The sequence below is a fragment of the Maniola hyperantus genome, chromosome 14, assembly GCF_902806685.2.
Source record: "Maniola hyperantus chromosome 14, iAphHyp1.2, whole genome shotgun sequence".
NCBI lineage: Eukaryota > Metazoa > Arthropoda > Insecta > Lepidoptera > Nymphalidae > Maniola > Maniola hyperantus.
Genome location: NC_048549.1, coordinates 14,631,268 through 14,652,702, shown reverse-complemented (window position 1 = coordinate 14,652,702; position 21,435 = coordinate 14,631,268). Strand labels below are relative to the sequence as shown.

At 43.9% G+C, this 21,435-nt stretch overlaps 1 protein-coding gene across 3 annotated transcripts; it reads left to right on the top strand.

The window, feature by feature from the left end:
• Positions 1-2,044: 2,044 nt before the first annotated feature.
• Positions 2,045-20,463, top strand: SA1 (stromal antigen). 3 transcript variants are annotated; one of them, XM_069503072.1, is made up of 21 exons: positions 2,045-2,776; positions 3,260-3,430; positions 3,880-4,084; positions 4,422-4,647; positions 4,949-5,072; positions 5,685-5,863; positions 6,570-6,792; positions 7,065-7,196; positions 7,434-7,553; positions 7,847-8,005; positions 8,272-8,484; positions 9,018-9,182; positions 9,381-9,560; positions 9,631-9,802; positions 12,052-12,182; positions 12,547-12,717; positions 13,386-13,592; positions 13,664-13,799; positions 14,407-14,467; positions 19,171-19,782; positions 19,867-20,462. In XM_069503072.1, the coding sequence occupies exons 1-21, from the start codon at positions 2,303-2,305 to the stop codon at positions 20,108-20,110; spliced, it is 4,305 nt and encodes a 1,434-aa protein (XP_069359173.1). In that variant the 5' UTR covers positions 2,045-2,302; the 3' UTR covers positions 20,111-20,462. The 3 variants fall into 3 exon arrangements, with proteins under 3 accessions (XP_069359173.1, XP_034831620.2, XP_034831619.2); XM_034975729.2 differs by having other exon boundaries at positions 12,061-12,182; positions 19,171-20,463; XM_034975728.2 differs by having other exon boundaries at positions 19,171-20,462.
• Positions 20,464-21,435: the final 972 nt, after the last annotated feature.

Here is a 21,435-nt window from a genome sequence, read left to right as displayed (position 1 = left end):
GGATCAGCATAAGTAAGTATAGACTAATGCATATTTTATGTTATTACTTTTTCAGATGTTTGCATGGCTTTCCAAAACCTGGCTACTCCTCTCTTTGAAACCATTTAAACAATGAAAAGAGATAGTAGGACAACATTTAGAAAGCAAGACTGATAATGAAATAATATAATATAGTTACGAATCATAATAATATAATATGGTTACTTCCATAGGGGTGCACATAGATTATCTACTATATACTAGAGATAGATGTGCGACTCTAGATTTCTTTTTCAAAGTTACGCGTGTGCTCACATCTAGAGGGCACTAAAAGCGCGCTAGGCGTGCGAGAGCGCGAAAATTTAAATGCTATTTAAATGTACTTTACTAGAATATTTTATATTTTTGAACATGTTTTAAAAAAATATCAATAATTCCATTAACGTTTGTTTAAAACATGTTTAAAAATATATATTACAAGACTGACTCTTTAAGATACTAAATTTAAAAAAAACTATAGAAATAAAAAGGTTTTAAGGTTTTGTAAAATATTTTATTTTCATAAATTCGTAACTAGGTACATAAAATACATACCCAAATTCAAGACCCACGAGATTGTGAAATAGGTAACGCTCAAATCCAAAATTTTTGGTTATTTACTTTTCATAACTTTCATTTTACTACCACAACTGGTGTATTTCAACGATCTTCAAACTGGTGATTGCAAATTTGATAATTCGTAACTATATATTATTTCATTATCAGTCTTGCTTTCTAAATGTTGTCCTACTATATCTTTTCATTGTTTAAATGGTTTCAAAGAGAGGAGTAGCCAGGTTTTGGAAAGCCATGCAAACCTCTGAAAAAGCAATAACATAAAATATGCATTAGTCTATACTTACTTATTGTACTTAATTAGTTGATAGCTGATACCTATAATATAAAAATAACTTAGTCAATAAAGTTCAAAACAAATGTTGTAAGTACACTTTTACAAAACAAAAAATTTACAGAATTAGTAGTTAATAATCCATAGCAATATGATAAATGCAAAAGTGTGTCAACCTGTCTGTATGCTAGCTTTTTACAATAAATTTGTGTAACCGTTTATGATGAAAGTTAGTACAGAGATAACTTGCATCCAGGTAAGGACATAGGCTTCTTTTGTCACGGAAAACTCAAACAGTTCCCATGGGATTCCCAAAAACCCTAAATCCACGTAGACAAAGTGGTGGTCATCATCTGTTTGGTACAGAGATAGCTTGCATCAGACGGTTGTAACTTGTAGGCCACATTTATCCCGGAAAATTGGACTTCTCACGGGATTTCTAAAATAGTTTTTTCGAGCGGACGAAATCGCAGGAACTATATACCTAGTATCATGATAAAATACCTAATGTGCTAATGGTGCCTTAATGGTGCATAGAGTTTGACTCATTGAAGTAATTTTGAGTTAGATTACGAGTAAGCTGATTTTATACTTACCGAATTAGTCACATCCAGACACACATCGAGATCTCCGTGGCATTTTTCTGCACAAATATATTCACAGAAAAATCATTTCACAAAGCAAAAACAAGTCCGTAATCCGTAGCCGTGGTCAATCGTTCAGGCATGAATCGAGTCACTAAATCAATCCTTAGAATATAGTTATCGAGGTGGTGAAAGGAAATACAGACTACAGAGTCCTGTTATTAAAGCAGGGTCAGATAAATTTAACAGAAATATAAATATTTACTACAGCACACGAAAACATGAAAACTTGGTTATAATTTATTAATGTCATTAAAATTACACCAATGTGCCCGCCAGGCGCCATCTATTCTCGACGTCTTTTGTAAACTGTTCTCTATTTGTTTAGCCGTGCTCGCGCTTAGATGGCACCACAAGCGATTTTCAATTTGCGATTTTTTAATGTTCTAGAGTTGCACCCCTATGGAAGTAACCAAAGAATTTTGAAGTACTCTGTACTACATAGATTATCTACTATATGCTGTACTACTAAGTAACCTACGTGGTAACCTACTCTTTGGTTGGTGGCGTCTGCGGACCACAGAGTACTTTTGCTGCGGACTGCGTGCGCCATTTTTTCGTCATCCATTGTTATTTTTTCCGTGTGTTATTAGGTTATTGATCACAGGTTATTGATTTTTGTAAATTAAGAGAACCGAAGCGAGATCATAGTGGTAGTTATAATGTGCCTGTGCAACGCTTTTAGTGCCTCAGTTTCGTAGCACCTGTTTTATGACAGTAAAAATGTGTTAAAAAATAAGTTTGTTATTCTAAATGTATTTTTCATCAGAAGGGTGAGAACAACGCCAAAATGCATCGACGAGGTGGGAAACGCATCCGAATGGATGACCCACCTCCGGAGTACGTGAATCCTATGACTCCCGCTACTCCGGCGGCCGACTATGGGGCTCCGCCTGAACCCGAGCCGGTGGCGCCATTCAATGTCGCGAAAGGCGCCAACGCGGTTTCCCCTTTTACATCGCCGGAAGCGCTTCAGGAGGAGCCCGGAGAGACGCCGGAGGAGGAAGCGCGGTCTCCGTCCCCAGCACCGACCAAGCGGATAACGCGCAGTCGAGGCCGCGGCGGCGACGGCGGCTACGTGGGACGGCTGGCTGAGTCGCCGCCGCCGCCGCCGCTGCGACGCCGCGGGCGCGGCGGACGAGGGCGCGGACGTGGCCGCGGCGCCGCTCCGCCGCCGGCCTACTCGCCGCCGCCGGTGTTGCTACCGGGCGACGACGAGAACAGCCTCTACAATATACTTCGCTTCAATAAAACCGCTATTAACGTAAGTTTCCGTTTGTTCCACGTAAGAATATCAGTCTCACTGATATCTTTTTGATAGATTCAAAAACTGCTATATTTAATGCATCTGAATTAACAAAAGGAAGAGTTTCCACCATGTTATGACTTCTTTGCTAAAGATATATTTGGATTCAACATATTTTTATTGAGTCTTATTGATTTTGTAGAACTTATTGAATCTTCTTGGATCAAATTCATTGAAAATATATTGAATCAAACGTTATTAAAATTTGAAGCACTCCTGCTAGATCTGTATTGATTGCTGGCAAGTTTTCCAGGCTTGTAGAGTAGTTCTACCACATTTGCCATATTCAAATGAGAACAACAAGCCTCAAAAGATTGAATGGTTAGGAGCAGACTGAAATTGAAAGATCAGCTGTTCAAACCCTACCTGTTACGAGCTTTACACTTAGTTGGGTGGGGGAGGGGATTTTTTTGGGTAATATATTTTTGTTCTAAATTGCAGCAAGTGGTGGACATGTGGATAGAGGAGTACAAGACCAACCGGGAGAGTGCGCTGGTGCAGCTCATGCAGTTCTTCATCAACTCCTCGGGATGCCGTGGCAAGGTCACCCCCGACATGGCTCAGATGGATCACACGCTCATCATCAAGAAGATGACGCAGGAGTTTGATGAGGTACACCTTCTATATCAAACTTCACAACAAGTTGTTGTGGTAGCTGGAAGATTACAGCTACTCTGTAAAGTCAAAGTCAAAGTCAAATGATTTATTCAAAATAGGTAATAATTTACGCTTATTGATGGTCTGGTATGGTGTTAGATAAATAGTAATCAGTACCCATATTATAAATGTAAAAGTGTGTTTGTTTGTTGGTTTGTCCTTCAATCACGTCGCAACAGAGCAACAGATTGACGTGATTTTTTGCATGGGTATATAGTCAAAGACCTGGAGAGTAACATTGGCTACTTTTTATCCCGTTTTTCGGATTTTTCTCACGGGTATTTAAAAAAAACCTAATTTCACACGGACGAAGTCGCGGGCATCAGCTTGTATCTAATAAAGCAGTTCAAGAAGTTAGGTGCAAGTGGGCCACAGTCTGCATTTATGTTTTTGATTGTTGACAGGAAAGCGGAGAGTATCCCCTGATCATGACGGGGCAGACGTGGAAGAAGTTCCGCTCCAACTTCTGTGAGTTCATCCAGACGCTGGTGAAGATGTGCCAGTACTCCATCATCTACGACCAGTACCTCATGGACAACATCATCTCTCTGCTCACCGGCCTGTCTGACTCGCAAGTGCGGGCCTTCAGGCACACCGCCACACTGGCTGGTAAGTGGCATCAACCATCGCCGGCCCACTCTCCTTGCAAAATGGTGCTGTGGCAGACTTCGCGCACCTTCCAGCACATCATGGTGAACTCTCCGGCATGCATCACTGCTTATGAAGACAGACAGAAGAGACTTTGGATGCAATAATGCAAAAATATAATATGCGCCAGGTGGAGATAGCAATCGGAGTAAGAGGCGAGTTAGCGCAGGGGTTGTGTGGGTGTGCTGGGTGTCCCCTCCCCGATTGCTATCTCGGCCCCTGATATTGGTTCTGCTACACAGCTCCTAACTGGCTTGGAGGGTTTTCTGATAAATGAAAATTGTACATGTTACTGTAGTGATGAAGCTTATGACGGCGCTGGTGGACGTGGCGCTGCTGACGAGCGTGAACTGCGACAACTGCCTGCGCCAGTACGAGGCGGAGCGGCTCAAGGCGCGGGACAAGCGCGCCAGCGAGCGCCTCGAGGTGCTGGTGGCCAAGCGCCAGGAGCTGGAGGAGAACATGGAGGAGATCAAGAACATGCTGTCCTACATGTTCAAGTCCGTGTTCGTACATCGCTACAGGTAATGTTCCATACACCAATATGATCCTTGTTGGTCGAAATAAAAACATTTTATTTATTTATTTATTTTATAGTCGAAATTCCATGGACACGTAAAGAGCGATTTGCTTTCTCGTTTCTGATTCCAACGGCTAAGATATGGAATGCCCATCTGGCATCAGTTTTTTTGTTCACTTTTAATTTAGGTACCTTTAAGTTGAGAATGAATAGACATCTAGGCAAGCGTGCTCCATCTGAGCGTGCATCATCACTTGCCAGCAGGTGTGATTGCAGCCAAGCTAATCTATGTAAATGTTCCACAGGGACACACTGCCGGACATCAGAGCCATCACGATGTCCGAGATAGGCAACTGGATGGAGAAGTTCCCGGCTCACTTCCTGGACGACCTCTACCTCAAGTACATTGGCTGGACTCTGCACGACAAGGTAACCAACGTCACCAGTCCCTCCAGTGCAGTCAACAGTTACCCTACCCTATACATTTTGTTTCCTCCAATTTGACAGATACAACAGACGGACATATAAGGGTTCCTTTTTTCTTTTTGACGTACAGAATCCTAAAAAGAAGAAAAAAAAGTATGCTATGGTACACTTAAAGAAAAAAGTTAAGAGAAAACTCATATCCTTAATAATGCTTTAATTTAATTTAAAATTGTTATGGATGAGGGTCGTCTGAAATAAAATATTTTTATTTTATTTATTTTTATTTATAATTTTTACTTTTAAATCAATATGGTATAATTTTCGGGGTACAGATCGTTCTTTTCACAACTACAAAGATTGCGAAAATGACGTCCACTTTTAAATCCAAAGTGTCAGCCATTTTTGATCTTTTAAAAATCGTTGTTGGTGTAGTTTTTGGAGATTTTCAGGGTGCTGCAAATGGGTACTTGTTTGCAGATATTATGTTATTTAAAAAAAATATGGGGTTCTAGTGGCTAAATATCTCACATCCCAAATGTCTCCCCCAAGCGGTCGGGTATGTTAGGAAGATTTCCCCATGTAGTATGAGCGTGTATGTTAGTATGGATTGTGCAGGTGGGCGAGGTGCGGCTGCGCTGCCTGCAGGCGCTGCAGCCGCTGTACGAGTGCGACGAGCTCAAGAGCAAGCTGGAGCTGTTCACGTCCAAGTTCAAGGACCGCATCGTGTCCATGTCGCTGGACAAGGAGACGGAGGTCGCCGTGCACGCCGTGCGACTCGTCATCGCTATACTCAAGTGAGTCCACCACACTCGTCCATTGTTCGTCCAAGCGAGACCGACAAAACGTCACATAGGTATAAAATAAAAAAAATAAAATAATCATTTATTTGCAAGAATGTTTGTACAAGAAAGATGAAAATTACACTATAATCAGAGGCCATAACATTCTACTAAATTAATAGTGTGCAAATATTTTTGAGTACCAATTTGTAAAATAATTACTTAATAGTCAATGAAACAAAAAATTAAATTAATAGTCAAAAAACAATTATAATCAAAATACATAATAATGATTAGGTACAATTTTATAATGTCACAAAGTCAGAAATTATACCATGGTATTAATATTATCCTCGAAGAACTCATTCACCGCATAATAGCACCTATTTAACAATAGTTGAAACAGTTTTGATTTAAAAATACTTGTATTCAGTTTTTTTAAGCTTTCTGGTAACTTATTATAGATGCGTATGGCCATGCAATACACGTTTTTTTTGGTATAAATTTATTCTTTGTCTTGGCACTACAAGTTTGTTTTCAAATCTATTCGACCTTGAAATTGTGTCAGCCGTACTCAAAAAATAATTTCTATGCTTATGTACAAAAACAGATGTTTCGAGTATATAGAGGCACGGGAGAGGTAATACCTTGCAACTGTGACATGAGTGCTGTGATATGAGTGACAGTCGACGCTGTACAAATGACATTATCTTCTGGGCAGGATGCACCCGGACGTGCTGACGGACAAGGACTGCGAGAACGTGTACGAGCTGGTGTACTCGTCGTGGCGCGGCGTGGCGGCGGCGGCCGGCGAGTTCCTCAACGTGCGCCTGTTCCGCTGCGACGACGCCGCCGCCACTCCGCTCCGCTCGCGCCGCGGGAAGCAGCGCCTGCCCAACACGCCGCTCGTGCGCGACCTGGTGCAGTTCTTCATTGAGTCTGAGGTGCGTGGTTTCACTTTTTTATTTGTTCTACAAATATCCAAATTCCAAAACGCGCGATACCGTAGCCGCCATGTTAATTCCGACTGTGACGTCACACGGATTGAAATTGTAATGTATTTCTCTAAGAAAACACTGTTGCTTACCAATCCGTGTAACGTCATGACAGCTGAACCTAGAAATTTGACACTAAGCCAGAAAGATTTAGGGGGGGGTGGGAGGAGCATCCATGCTCAACGCTGGTGCTGCTAATAGATATCGTTTTGTCTCGCCAGCTCCACGAGCACGGCGCCTATCTGGTGGACTCGCTGATAGAGTCCAACCCCATGATGAAGGACTGGGAGTGCATGACCGACCTGCTGCTGGAGGAGGCCGGGCCGGGCGAGGAAGCGCTGGACAATAGACAGGTGAGTGTGAACCTGGCTGCCATCGTCACCACACCATGACCTCAGCCTGCCTCATCCAGTCGCTTCCCGCCACCCTCTTATATCGCCAGTCCATCGGGCCACAGGGCGCTCCATGTTACCGCTTGCTAGGACTACTACGCGGTCTCCACTCTTGAACTGCCGCTCCTCACTACACGCTCGGCCCGCCCACTCCCACCAACTTGCTGATGGTGTCAAAACGGTGTTTGTGCTCCTCAGGAGTCTTCACTCATCGAGCTGATGCTGTGCTGCGTGCGGCAGGCCAGCACGGGCGAGCCGCCGGTGGGGCGCGGCGCGTCGCGCAAACACCACCAGGTGCTGTCCAAGGAGCAGGCCAAGGTGAGCTCTTACGGCGTTACTGCCATGTGGAATATCAGAAAATTTCTTTTGGAAAACTTTCTGACACACGCTGGATGACAAATTTCTGATAGTTTGTATGTAGACTCTAGTACAAAATGCATGGAGAGCGCGTTACGTCATTGTGATATGCGGTGTGCGTGTATCCGGCGAACATTGGTACAGGACTCCGACCCGGCAACTGACGGCCCGGGTTCGAGCTGCTGACTGCGTCTCTTCTTTCCTTAATGTACGTGGTAGGCATTTGAGGGTGACGTTTTGTGAGTTGGACGCAGATGGTGAGCGACGACCGCGCCAAGATGACCACCCACTTCATGGTGACGCTGCCGGCGCTGCTGGACAAGTTCGGCGCGGACCCCGAGAAGCTCACCAACCTGGTGGCCATCCCGCAGTACTTCGACCTGGAGCTGTACACCACGCAGCGCCAGGAGGGGGTGAGTAGACCACTTAGCTACTGATACTGTTCGTCTCCTTATACTTTGATTTAGTGAGTGTTGAGACTTCATAGCATCACAAATTGACCTGATAGGATCCCTAGTGCTGATGCACCATGCCAGCGTCTCCAGAGAGGGCTGTGAAGGTTGTCAGCAAATGTGGCTGTGGCTGCATGCACGTAGCCAGTGGGAACTTGATGGAACGACTGGCCTGCGCCTGCGTCAAGAGTCGAGAGCGAGAAGTGTGATCGCAATGGTTGTTGCAGAACTTGAACCTGCTGCTGGCGAAGATCCGCGACATCGTCAAGTCGCAGACGGAGGCCGAGGTGCTGGAGACGTGCGGGCGCACGCTGGAGTACCTGTGCAGCGAGCAGCACGCCGTGTACACGCGCTGCAACGTGGCGCGCGCCACCGTCACCGACGCGTGCGTCAACCGGTACAAGGAGGCCATCGACGAGTACCGCAGTCTCATCGAGGGGGTGAGTCCAGGGACAAATCTCGCGGGACTTTGGTAGCGTTTTTAACCGACTTCAAAAAAAGCAGGAGGTTCTCAATTCGACTGTATGTTTTTTTTTTGTATGTTTGTTACGCGATTTCTCCGTCAAAATATGAACCGATTTTGATAATTCTTTTTTTGTTCTGTATAAACATACTTCAGAGGTGGTCCCATTTTAATTTGGTAAAGATCTGATGAATACCTTCGGAGATGGAGAACGGAACTCCTCAATTTCTAAGCGTAAATTGCTCGCGATCAGTGTAATAGCTTTGTAAACACTAGGGTTTTAACCAGGCATAGCATATTTTTAACCGACTTGAAAAAAGGAGGAGGTTCTCAATTCGAATGTATGATGTCTTTTTGTATGTTTGTTACGCGATTTCTTCGTCAAATATGAACCGATTTTAATAATTATTTTTTTGTTTGGTAGGTCGTACTTGAGAGGTGGTCCTATTTTACTAGGAGATAGTATGGATGTTTGGCAATATTTGTGATGCGTGTATTCTGCATGGTCAGGGGGAGACGCCGGATGCCGACGAGCTGTTCAACGTGATCAATTCGCTGCGCAAGGTGTCCATCATGTACATGTGCCACAACCTCAACGACACCAACATCTGGGACTCGCTGTTCGAGGACCTGCCCAAGTGCGTCAAGCAGAACGAGACGCAGATGCCCACACAGGTCAGTGTGCCTCGGCCGGCCTTACGAATCACAAATGGCTGATTTTTGCTGAAAAGAACTCTACGTGGGTGTTGTTTTTGAGGCTTTTGTGGGGGTTTGGTTTTTGATGGGCAATGGCTTTTTTGTGTAAAAAAGCGTTATGGGTGATATTTTCGAGGCTTCTCGACATACTGATCTCGCCACATTTTCCCTGGTCAGGCTCTGGTGTACGTGGTGCGGTCGTGCTTCTACTCGGTGCTGTGGTCGCTGCACGAGCTGGAGGAGCGGGGCGCCGCCGGCGAGGACGCGGTGAGCGCGCTGCGCGAGCGGCTGCACGCCTACGCCGCGCACTGCCGGGACATCGTCGCCGACGGCGTCACGCCCGACCTGCGCGAGGAGGTATCGGACAACGTGTCTGCACACCGTGTTGCCGGCACGAGCCGCAGTTGTAACTCAGCTTCGCTTGCAGGCCTACACGAGCATCTGCGATCTGCTGATCTGCTTCGCGGAGACGCCGGCGACGGCGACGGCGACGGCGACGGCGGGCGGCGCGCGGCGGCTCGCGCTCGACGCCGACGCGCCGCTCTGCGACCTGCTCAACGACTTCGTGCAGGAGTTCGTCTTCGTGCACCACAACTACGGTAACGCGCCCCACACACATGTCACACACGCCACACACACACCACACACACCACACACACACCACTGTACGCTGCCCACTATTTATATTTGTTCATACATTATATTCTACTCAGTTACTTTAACATTTATGTACATCTTAATAAACATAATTATGTAAATAATATGTATAAGAATCAGAAATAATATTGATATATGTTGATGATATAAGAATGTATGGATACTTGGGACAGGGGACTGTTTATTGCAAACGTCAGAAGTTCCTTACAACGAAATGTTGTATTTAGCAGCCAAGCTTCTCACCTACGACGTCTCCTACTGACTTTAGATTCACGTCGATTCCCCCATTTTCTTATAGATTGCTTTCTCTAGTTGTTAAAATCCATATTGTTTGTTGACATTAATTGGATCGTGTTGACTTTATCTACAGCATTTCTATAGAGACTATTTATTTGTTTTTAAAGCGAAGTTTTATACTTGAGGTATTTATTACTTGTAAGTTATTGTACGAAGGGGAGATATACTGCGGAGGACCAAAAGCTCGCGATATGGGGACAATGGCTCTCATATATTTACCGCAGGAGGATAAACTGCGTTTGTTTTAAGCTATTTAACACTTTATACCTCTTGAAAAACCTATAACTTTAAGTAGTATTTTTTAAAGATCCATACCTCATAATGGAGAAACAACAATCTGTGACTGTCAAAAAGCGGTTTTCCCAAAAACGGCTTGAGCTATTACGTTAATATTGTCAATAACTCTGTAAAAAGTTCTTTTCAATGTGCATTTTCATAAAAAAGTCATCGTCATCGTCGCTTTCGTGCACCTTCAGTTGCATTACAGGGCACGAAGGTAGGTTTTGCGGCACAAATAAACGGAAAACTCGAAAGTCATTAATTTTGAATCCTGTGTGAAAATATTACGCGATTGATAGTGAAGTGAGTATTTTGTTCTTAAGGCGGTCGAATAAATAATTAATTTTGTAACCAAATTATATCTATATCTTATCCTTCCAAGGTACGCCTCGATACGCAAGTCTGATTCGCACTTTTAGTTTCTTACCCCATTTCGCAATTTGTCGCCAAACCGAATATCAATAAAATCGCAAATTCTTCCAGCTTGGAAGGTTGAAACGATTAAAAAAAAATAGTAACTCAAGATATTGTTGTTATAATCCCCGTTTCGCGAACCTTTGGCACGCTTTTGTTCTCGTACGACTTGGACGAGAAAGTTCTCGTCACCGATGCTTACCCACGCACGGTAGGGAGATGTTACGACGAGAAAAAATATGCATTATTTTCGTTAGTACGGAACGGACAAGAGTTGAGTTAGTCAGAGTTAGTGGGGCGGCGGTAACGTGCGTTGTTTGGTTGCATGTCGCGCTCCGGCGGCCGCCGCGGACCTCGCCGGTAAGCAGTCGCTCTCGCTCGCACTCCACGTGCGCGCATTTTGCCTTAGTAATGCCGCGCCGATCATAATGCATATTTTTGTCTCGATCCGAGCGAACGCCGCGCGTCCTCCGCCGTCCGCGTGCGACCCGCCTAACATTACTAAGGGAAAAATGTCGCGCCCGCTTCTTCGGAGCGAGCCGAAACCGCCCGCGCGGCCGCCGCGCCCCGCCGCCGGTTTCGGGTCGCCCTTTTATTATATTAACACTCTTGAAGAGTTTCGTGGTTTCTGAGCATGTTTCGTTCTGCGATGGATGATTAATTTTCGTTGCGAATTACATCATCGTTTATGTTTTCTGCATTTCTTTTTAACATCGGTTGAGGTTTGTCATACTCTGCGGAGCTGCGGAGTCGGGCTAAAGCTTGGGAACTAACACCATGTTGGCAGATCCCTCCCGGCCGCGCCGCGCGCCTGTACGCACTAACCTGCGATGACAAACGGAGACGTACGCTTGTTCCTGTGAGAGTAGTCCGTAGAGTGGTGCATGACTCACATTCTGTAACTAGCTGCGTGAGATGTGTAGCGCTGAACCGCCGGCGGGGAGCCAATCGCGCATTGACTCGCCACCGGCGCGGCTTCCGACTAGCGCGTGTCACTCGACACTCCAATTTCTTTGCTTGTCACTATGACGCACCACAAACTGGCTTCTAGACACTCATAAACTCAGTAAAGTTGCCAGTAAAGCTGTTATTGGGAATCGGTCAGTGAAAGTCCCAATATCAATGGGCCGTCCGTGTCTGGAAGCCAGTTCTCAGTAGGCGTGCGCCGTCCGCACGCCGCTTGAACGCCGGCCGGTTGCAGACGGTCAAGACGAGAGACGTATCGAGGAGCTGCACAAGCGCCGCAACTTCCTGGCCGCCTACTGCAAGCTCATCGTGTACAACGTGGCGCCCATCCGCCGCGCCGCAGACGTGTTCAAGCACTACATCAAGGTAACCAGATTCCGCTGTCACAGTCACGGGAATCCACAACGCCGTCTTATCTGTCTTACCCCTAGAGAATCTTGTAAAGCCCGCAGTTCGAATGGAGCAAAGGGTGAAGTTCGCGCAAATCGTCTCATAAAGTATCACGAAAGACTGCAAAGTGCAAGTAGATCTACATACGTACAGTGATGGCCAATACCTCGCTGTCGCTCCGGAGGAATCTCATTTGAAATGGCTTGTCTTAGTCCCTTGGATAGCAGGGTGGCCTATGACCATTTGGCCAGTGTGGTAGACTGTGGCCAAATCTCTTCTCACTCTGAGAGGAGATCCGTGCTAAAGCAGTAGTTAGAGCGTGCCGCACGGCATGTTGCAGTGCTACAACGACTACGGCGACATCATCAAGGCGACGCTGAGCAAGGCGCGCGAGATCAACAAGCTGAACTGCGCGCTCACCATGCAGCTGGCCATGCAGGCGCTGTTCGCAGACCTGCTGCAGAGGCACCCCGCGCCCACACGTCAGCTGCCCGAGTTCCTTGAGCTAAAGGTGACTGCCATTTTTCACGACCACACTTTCAATAGATTTTTAAAATAAATATATACCGAGTTACTGAACTCGGTTACATTCGAATTGTATAAGATTTATTTAAGAATTGTTAAGCCTACTTGTTGTTAGCAGTAATAATACAATTTGTACTTACTGTTCCGAAGAACATAAGCAACTGAAACAACTAAATTAGAAGTCGATGCATGGCGTGATATCGTCCAGTCCAGTCGCCCAATGTACTGTTGTCGCCAAACAACACGCTGCTCCGTATGTAAGAAGTAGCACCATTCGCTACTACTAGGTCCCAACTCCCAAGCCAGCGGCCCCACCGCGTCAACGTCCTGGCAGGGCGCGACCAGCAGCGCGTGTTGTCATGTGGGTATTTTCATCTTTTAAGGTGTTTTGTGTTGGGGTTCACAAGGTTCACAGCAATTTCTATGCCAATGCGTTAGGCTGTTTTCCACACTAAGGTTATGCCTACTTTTTGGAATACTTGTTCACGTCTACTTTATGATTCGTGGCATTTCTAGGTATCTTTGAATTTCATCATTAATATTTCAAAATATGTCATCAGGCTACTATTTTTTAAATCTTTCATAATCGGGGTTTTAAGATAGTTCGATAAAAATTGTTAACTCATTTTGTGCGTTTGCTCTGGACGCGTACAGGAGCTGGCGAAGCGCTTCTCGGTGATGTTCGGGCTGGACGCGGTGAAGAACCGCGAGGCGCTGACGGCGCTGCACCGCGCCGGCGTCACGTTCGCCGCGCTGGACGGCGCCAACGCCGCGGCGCCGCCGCCCAACCTGCTGTTCCTGGAGCCGCTGGCCGAGTTCTCCGGCAAGCTGCTCAAGCAGGACAAGCGCACCGTGCTCAAGGTGCGCGCTGAACTCACTACCCGTATTGTTTGTTTGTTGGTCTGTTGTTCACTCACACGACGTGTGCGCAGTTCGCGGAGTCGCGCTTCACGGCGGTGCAGTGGGGCGAGGAGTGGGCGCCGCTGCTGGCCTACCGCCACTCGCTGCTCACCGACGCGCCCGAGGAGCGCCCGCCGCCCGCGCGCCGCCACTACACCCGGCGCAACCGTGAGCATATCTTATATATCATAGAGAAATACAAACCAGTCAGGTTCGCGCAACGAGGGTACCGTACTACAGTCCTATTTTTTCGACATTTTGCACAATAATTCAAAAACTATGATACATAAAAATAAATAAAAATCTGTTTTAGAAAGTACAGGTGAAGACCTTTCATATGATACCCCACTTGATATAGTTAACTTACTTAGAAAATTGAAAATACTAATTATTAGTTCATGACTACAATTTAATTTTTTTTGTGTGGTGTAGCCACAAATTCACGGTTTTCAGATTTTTGCCCGAATGTCTGCTATAAGACCTACCTATATGCCAAATTTCATGATTCTAGGTCAACGGGAAGTAGGTACCCCGTAGGTTTCTTGACAGACAGACAGACAACAAAGTGATCCTATAAGGGTTCCGTTTATCCTTTTGAGGTACGTACGGAACCCTAAAAAGCGCAATCTTCTTGTAAATTGAACATTTGAAAAGAGCAACTGCCGAGCCCTCTGCTGGTTCTTCTCGGCAAGAGCGACGTTCCGAACCAGTGGGAAATTATTTTGACGATCCAAAAGCATTTGAATAAAAATGTATTGTATTGTATTGTATCCAGGCGGACAGAACGAAGAGGAGGAGGGCGACGACAACGCGGAGTCCGACTCCGAGCCGCCCGGGTGAGCGCCACACACCACCGTAGTACCATCCCATCCATTGTAACCTTCGATAATTGTGTCTCTTCTGTGCCAAGTGATCACTGTATGTATATTGTATTTGTATTATATCTAACTTAATTAACTTGACTTTTATACATTCTGTACTTAATAAGCAATCTGGCATTATAGATCTCTTGTAAAATGTATCGGTACAGCACTACCACTTTTATAAGTCGAATCGTTGAAATTCGCAACCAGAGCCAGCGCGCACTGCGGTGAAATTCCGTACGTTTTTCCCCGCAAAATCTCTGAACTACATAGAAGTGCGCGCACTGCGGAATTATTTCCGCACCGGATTTTAATAGATTAAAATTTAAATTTGCGAATTTTAAAACGCACCACAACTAGTTCTTAAGCTGACTAATACCGAATACACACTAATCAAATACAGATCTTATTGCTTTACGTTAAGATTTAAAACACAAGACCAAAAGAGACTCTCAGTGCTGTCTCGCTCATAATAATTCGTAAAACAAAACATGGCGCGTAAGCAACAGCCAATAGCGGACGGACGCGCGCTGTGATTGGCTGAGATACTCTCGCGCCATTGGAGATAAGATTAGAGTGCGGGTACATCGGCGTAACTTATGAAAGTGACAGTACTGTACCCGTTTGTTTAATACATTATCATACCTAAGTAATTATGTTATAAAATATGTAATTTTATATTTAAATGTAAGCAGTTATATATTATGTATCCGTTAGAGCAACGTACAATGTGAATGCGCGACGTTTAATAAATTCGATCGAACATGTACAGTACGCGGCAGAAAGTAATGTACATCGACCTTTAGAAGGAGATACCAGATTTGTAGAGCGTTGTCTCTGTCGTTGAGACCGACAAAACGTCATATAGGTATGAGTGACAGAGACATCGCTCTACAATGCCGAAATGTCATTCTAAAGGCCGATGTACATTACTTTCTGCCGCGTACTGTACACTAAGCTGAAACTTATGTTCCCTAGTCTAGTGCTAGAATCTAGATCGCATTTTACTTTACTCAGAATTTAAGACAGTTTTTATTGTAAAGTCTGGTTCAAATTGAACTACGATATATTTTTTTTTAATAAAGAATATTAGCCAAGTTTATTGCTGACTAATATTCCCCTTTCCCCTCCAATTAAGCGTAAAGCTTGTGCTAGGAGTAGGTACGACAATAGTGCAACGGGTGGGATTTGAACCGGCGACCTTTCGATTTTTCAGTCCGCTCATTTAACCGTTGAGCTATCGAGGCTTTAAATATGGATATGGAGGTCATTTCAACCTAAATGTCCAAACATGTGCGATCGAATTAAATAAACACTGCGTAAGTTCATTTGAGTGCATCCATAGAAACCTAACAATACACAGAATACTGCTCTAGGTTCTCATTATAAAAGTATACTATATATATAGTACCATAAATAATATATTTTCACAGACCTATGATATAGTATCATTAAGATATAATTTTTTGCTTATAAAATAGTCCTGTTTTCTGGATATTGTTTTGATGAGTGCCTTCCCCATACTATATGTATATGTAACGTATGTATTTATGCTGTTATGTATCAAGAGACAGACAAATGTTGATTAGCTAAGTAGTATGTAGTCGGTAGTTTGATGAGTAGAGTAGAGTATTGTGGAGCCCGTTTAGAGCGTGTCATATCCTCGACTTGCAATTCAACATTATATGAATGGAGTTTTTTTATGAATTAATTATAAAAAAATTACAAAAATATGAAAGAATCATTAAAATATGATACAGATAATAATATACAAATGAAAAAGTTATGGAACTTGCGCTTGCAAGGATCATTTAAGTACCACGCGGCGGCGCCCTAGCGTGTGACGTCACTACTGATGATGCCCGCGACTGAGGCTGAGATCTATAGAGCGCACTTTGACTTTGCTCAGACTTAAGATTGAGTTAAAACGAGACAGGTTTATGTGAGAGATATAGCTCTGTCTCGTTTTAACTCTGTCTTAAGTCTATGCTAAGTCAGAGTACGCTCTATAGATCTCACCCTTAGTCCGCATGGATTTAGGTTTTTAAGAATCCCATGGCGACACTGTGATTTTCCGGGATAAAAAGTAGTCTATGTCCTTCCCCGGGATGCAAGCTATATCTGTATCAAATTTCGTCAAAATCAGTATAACGGATGGGCCGTGTGTTGGGATATTTTGATTATATAGGAAAAATATTAGTAAAAAGAAAAACTTGGACATCCTGTTTGAGATATATATTTGAAGTAAGCCAATATGTCATCGAATGTAAAACAAAAACTCTTAGAAAAAATAAGAATAAGAACATATTTAAATATAAACAATTTAGTATACAGCCAGTTCCAACACTGTGGAAGGCTAGCAGACAGACAGACAGATAAACACACTTTCGCATTTATAATATTAGTATGGATTATTTTTCAAAATTTTTGAATCGACTTTTGTGATTGTCTTTTTGTTCCGTAGTCCATTATAAATGGTTTTCTTCAGTTTTATAATTTTCACATTTTAGTTCGTAATGTAGTTTTGTAGAAAGAAATTATAATATTTGTTTGTACTATAATGTAACAAGAGATATTTGATATTTTCTAAACGGGCTATCTATGTTGTTTATGTTCGTTAAAGGTAAGAATTATGTAAAAGATAAGAAACTAAGTTTAATATATTTTTTTATAATAAAAGACATTTTAAAAACATAGTTTTTATTCATCAATTTCGAACCAGCAGCATTTGTTACATGGCACCCTCCTCTAACTCCCATAGGTACTACTCTATTACAGTACGCGGCAGAAAATATTATACATCGACCTTTAGAAAGAGGTAGCAGTATCGCAGAGCGTTGTCTCTGTCGTTGAGACCGACAAAACGTCACAAAGGTATGAGTGACAGAGACAACGCTCTACAAAGCCGAAATCTCATTCTAAAGGTCGATGTACAATATTTCTTGCCGGCTACTGTAAAAAGTTGAAATAATCGTATAATATTAGCACATAGTGGGGTCGATTCTCTTGGACACAATCTCTAAACTAAACTAAAATGACACGTCTATATCTAATGTTATCCCTGTCATAATGTTGCTTGCGGAAAAGGATAGCACTAGATTAAGACAAGTTAATTTAGTTTAGAGATTGACACCGATTCCGTTGTCTTTCTCTAAACTAAATTTAGAGTATCTGCATCCTTTTCTTTTTAACAATGCTAAAAAGGGATAGAACACGAACTTTACATTTAAAGACTAAATTTTCGTGCACGCTACAAACAGTAGACTCGCGACTGTGCGCTAAAATCACGGGTTTTACTATCTAAAAATTAAATTTAAAACTGTTAAACTGCATCTGTCCTTTTCATGTTATATTATAAGAAGAGAATGCGAATACTCTAAAATTAGGTTGTACTCAGAATCAGTACCATTGTGTACAAGAGAATCGGCTCCAGTGTGAGTCAAATAACTACCGAGCTCTAACCAAAATATAATTGTGGGTCGCTTTGGCGTCTACTGTGAACGTAACTCACTATTATACCAAGAGGGAATATTCCACTCTAAAATACAACTTTGTTTCTAAATCTCCTTGATTCCCATCTCGTCCACGTCAGAGGCTGTGTCAGACGTACACTCAAGAACACGCGATAGGTCATAACGTAACCCGATTGCCATCTCGACCTGTCGCGTACTATACTATTGTGGTTCACGGGATGGGTAGGTATAGAGGCAATTGAGGGGTTTGTATCCTGATGCTGCCATGGTACCTACTGCACTTCTAAGCCGTGAGGATTAAGGATCTGTTGAAGGTGAATTGATATTATAGGTACCAAGAAACGACTTCATGGTTGAATTCCAAGTCGCATCCCTCAATCCTGATAATGCAGGGTGCTGTACTCCCATGCCCCCTAAGAGGTAACCATAAAGTCCTTTGATACCTACAATACTAATTCACCATCCCTTCTTGAATCCCTGAATCCTCACGGCCTAGGAGTTCAGGGTTGAGGGATTTTGCTCGTGCAGTCCTTGCTCGGTACCTACAATATTAATTCACTATCAACAATTCCTGTATCTCCAGAACTTAGGCGCGTAATTTTTTTTATGTGAAAAAGGTCCCATAAATAAACGCGAGAAGGCTCGCGAACTTCCTAACGAACCTCTATTGATTAAAAGAAATTTGCAAATCGATCCAGAAACCTCGGAGAAATCGGTCTACCTACCCTTACGTCTCATTCGAAGGGATCTTCCAAAGGTCTGGCAATACTGAATGCTTTGTTTTTTGTATCTTTAGTACCGGCTATACCTGTAAACAAGGCCCGCTTTCAGGTTAACAAGACTGTAACTGTTAGCTTATCTACTGTACCTAGACTACCTACTAATGCTACCAGATTTGCTATAATGTCATAGGTCTGCACGGCTCAGGGATCTTGGACTGTTTGCTTGTTTTCTTCGTAATTGCCAGCAAAGTAGGTAAATGACATAAAGTCGAGGTACGAAGAGCAGTGCAGTATCCGGTTTCGCTAAATGCATGACTATATTGTTGTAGAGTAAGAGCGGCTCTGACGCTGAGCAGTGTGACCGCTTCATACAGCTGCTTGCGTCACAAACACTAGTTGCGATGGACTCGTGCCTGCTGCTTGTCGGGACTGCCTCAGCTTTCATGCATACTTTTTTGATTTATATTTGTTGCGCCTCCAGACGCCGCCGCCGCGCGCGCACCCCGCACCGCTCCCAAACCTCCCGCAAGAGGGCGCGCCTTTCCTCCGGGACGTCCTCACCGCCTGAAAGACTTCCCAGCGACAAGTCTCCGCCGACCTCGTCAGCCGCGAGTTCTACCGCCGGCGACGAGTCTGCGCCGTCCTCGCCACCTGAGCGACCTTCCAGGAACAAGTCTGCGCTGACCCCTTCAGTGAGGAATTCGACCGGAGACAAGCCTGCACTGACCCCGTCAGTAAGGAGTTCGATTGGTGACAAGTCTGCTGCGTCATCACCGCCCGAGAGACCTTCCAGCAACAAGTCTGTGCTGACCCCTTCAGTAAGGAGTTTGACCGGCGACAAGTCGGCGTCGACCCCGTCAGTAAGGAGTTCGATTGGTGACAAGTCTGCAGCGTCCTCACCGCCCGAGAGACCGTCCAGCAACAAGTTTGCGCTGACCCCTTCAGTAAGGAGATCGATCGGCGACAAGTCTGCGCTGACCCCGTCAGTAAATAGTTCGATTGGTGACAAGTCTGCAGCGTCCTCACCGCCCGAGAGACTGTCCAGCAACAAGTTTGCGCTGACCCCTTCAGTAAGGAGATCGATCGGCGACAAGTCTGCGCTGACCCCGTCAGTAAATAGTTCGATTGGTGACAAGTCTGCAGCGTCCTCACCGCCCGAGATACCATCCAGCAACAGGTCTGCGCTGACCCCTTCAGTAAGGAGATCGATCGGCGACAAGTCTGCGCTGACCCCGTCAGTAAGGAGTTCGATTGGTGACGAGTCTGCAGCGTCCTCACCGCCCGAGAGACCTTCCAGCAACAGGTCTGCACTGACCTCGCCAGCAAGGAGTTCGACCGACGACAAGTCTGCGGCGTCCTCACCGCTGCCAGGTTGGAAACCGATCAAACTTAAGTTTTTCAAATCTAGAAATAGGTTTTAGCGCAATAAGTACCTACCTACCTACATCCTACATCCTACATGACTGATGTGTTCAATGTACCTACCGGCGCTGTTATCAATTATCATTCATATTTTGCCCATGTTGAAACATTTTGTACATTGCCTATTGTTTTTCCGGTGAAGGAACAAGTACGAAAAATAAGTCAAGTGCGAGTCGGACTCGCACACAAAATTATCGTTAAAGGTGGCTTTCCTCTTTTGCTTATGTGTAGGCTCAAAAAGGGTGAACCTAGAGCCGTAAAGCCAGTAAAAAAATTATTCTGTGCCTTTCAGTTCAGCAAAAGTTATTTAGATACAAAGGGAAACAATTTCGATGTTATACCTAATATTAAGTAAGAATTGTATTATTGATATTTGTTTTATTTTAATACTTTTATTAAACAAACACCTGTTTGATTATTCGATATCGGTGTTTTTAATTTAAAACCTATTTTGTCCCGTTCTCTTCCTCGAAAACTAATGAAATCAAAAATGCGGGTAATTCGCTAACACTGAAGGATAGCCATCATCGAGGTCATTTCACATTAATTTTCAATCCATGGCTGATGGCAGGTTTTCTACAAAAAATATTTGAATGTTACTCAGTGAAGCAGCGATGTACAACCAACGAATGCCAAATGAGCTTGATAGCGAGTGTTGATCACTGAATTAATTTTGATCGGAGAAAGCATTATTATCCACATATAGATCCCAAAGAAGTTTTTTATCAATAAAGTTGTTTTAAATTTAAATTTAATTTTTTTTCAAATATTTGTTTGTCTGTTCGTGCATTAACCATTTACCTACTTAGGTACATACTTACCTAACCATTAATTTTAAGTTTGTTAATATGTACTTAATGCACAAGATGAATAAACTTTCTTTCTTACATTATGCTGACTGAACCTATGTAACTACCTATTTTACTGATTTGTTTAAACATATTATACAGCTTAGGTAAAGCTAATAATCTACATTATGATTAAAAATATTTTTGGTGAAGTTCTTTCCTGTGAATATTTTGTATAGATGGAGGACGGAACTCCCCAACGAATAACGCAAACTACCCTCGCTTACGATTTATTGATACCAACAGTTCTGATTTTTGAAACTAATACATCATCAACTTATCGCCGGCCCACTACTGAACACGGGTCTCCTCTCGGAATAGTTCACCACGCCGGCCGGGCCATAGTTCACCACGCCGGCCGGGCCGGTCAAATATGATTTAGTAGACTTCACACACCTTTGAGAATATTATGGAGAACTCTCAGGCATGCAGGTTTCCTCACGATGTTTTCCTTCACCGTTAAAGCAAGTGATATT

What these genes read in the sequence shown, in the direction of transcription:
- SA1 (XM_034975728.2), top strand. Translation starts at nt 2,303, where the DNA reads ATGCATCGACGAGGTGGGAAACGCATCCGAATGGATGACCCACCTCCG. An exon ending in AGTTCTTCATTGAGTCTGAG is followed by an intron (nt 6,793 to 7,064) that starts GTGCGTGGTTTC and finishes TTGTCTCGCCAG; the next exon opens with CTCCACGAGCACGGCGCCTA. An exon ending in TGTCCAAGGAGCAGGCCAAG is followed by an intron (nt 7,554 to 7,846) that starts GTGAGCTCTTAC and finishes AGTTGGACGCAG; the next exon opens with ATGGTGAGCGACGACCGCGC.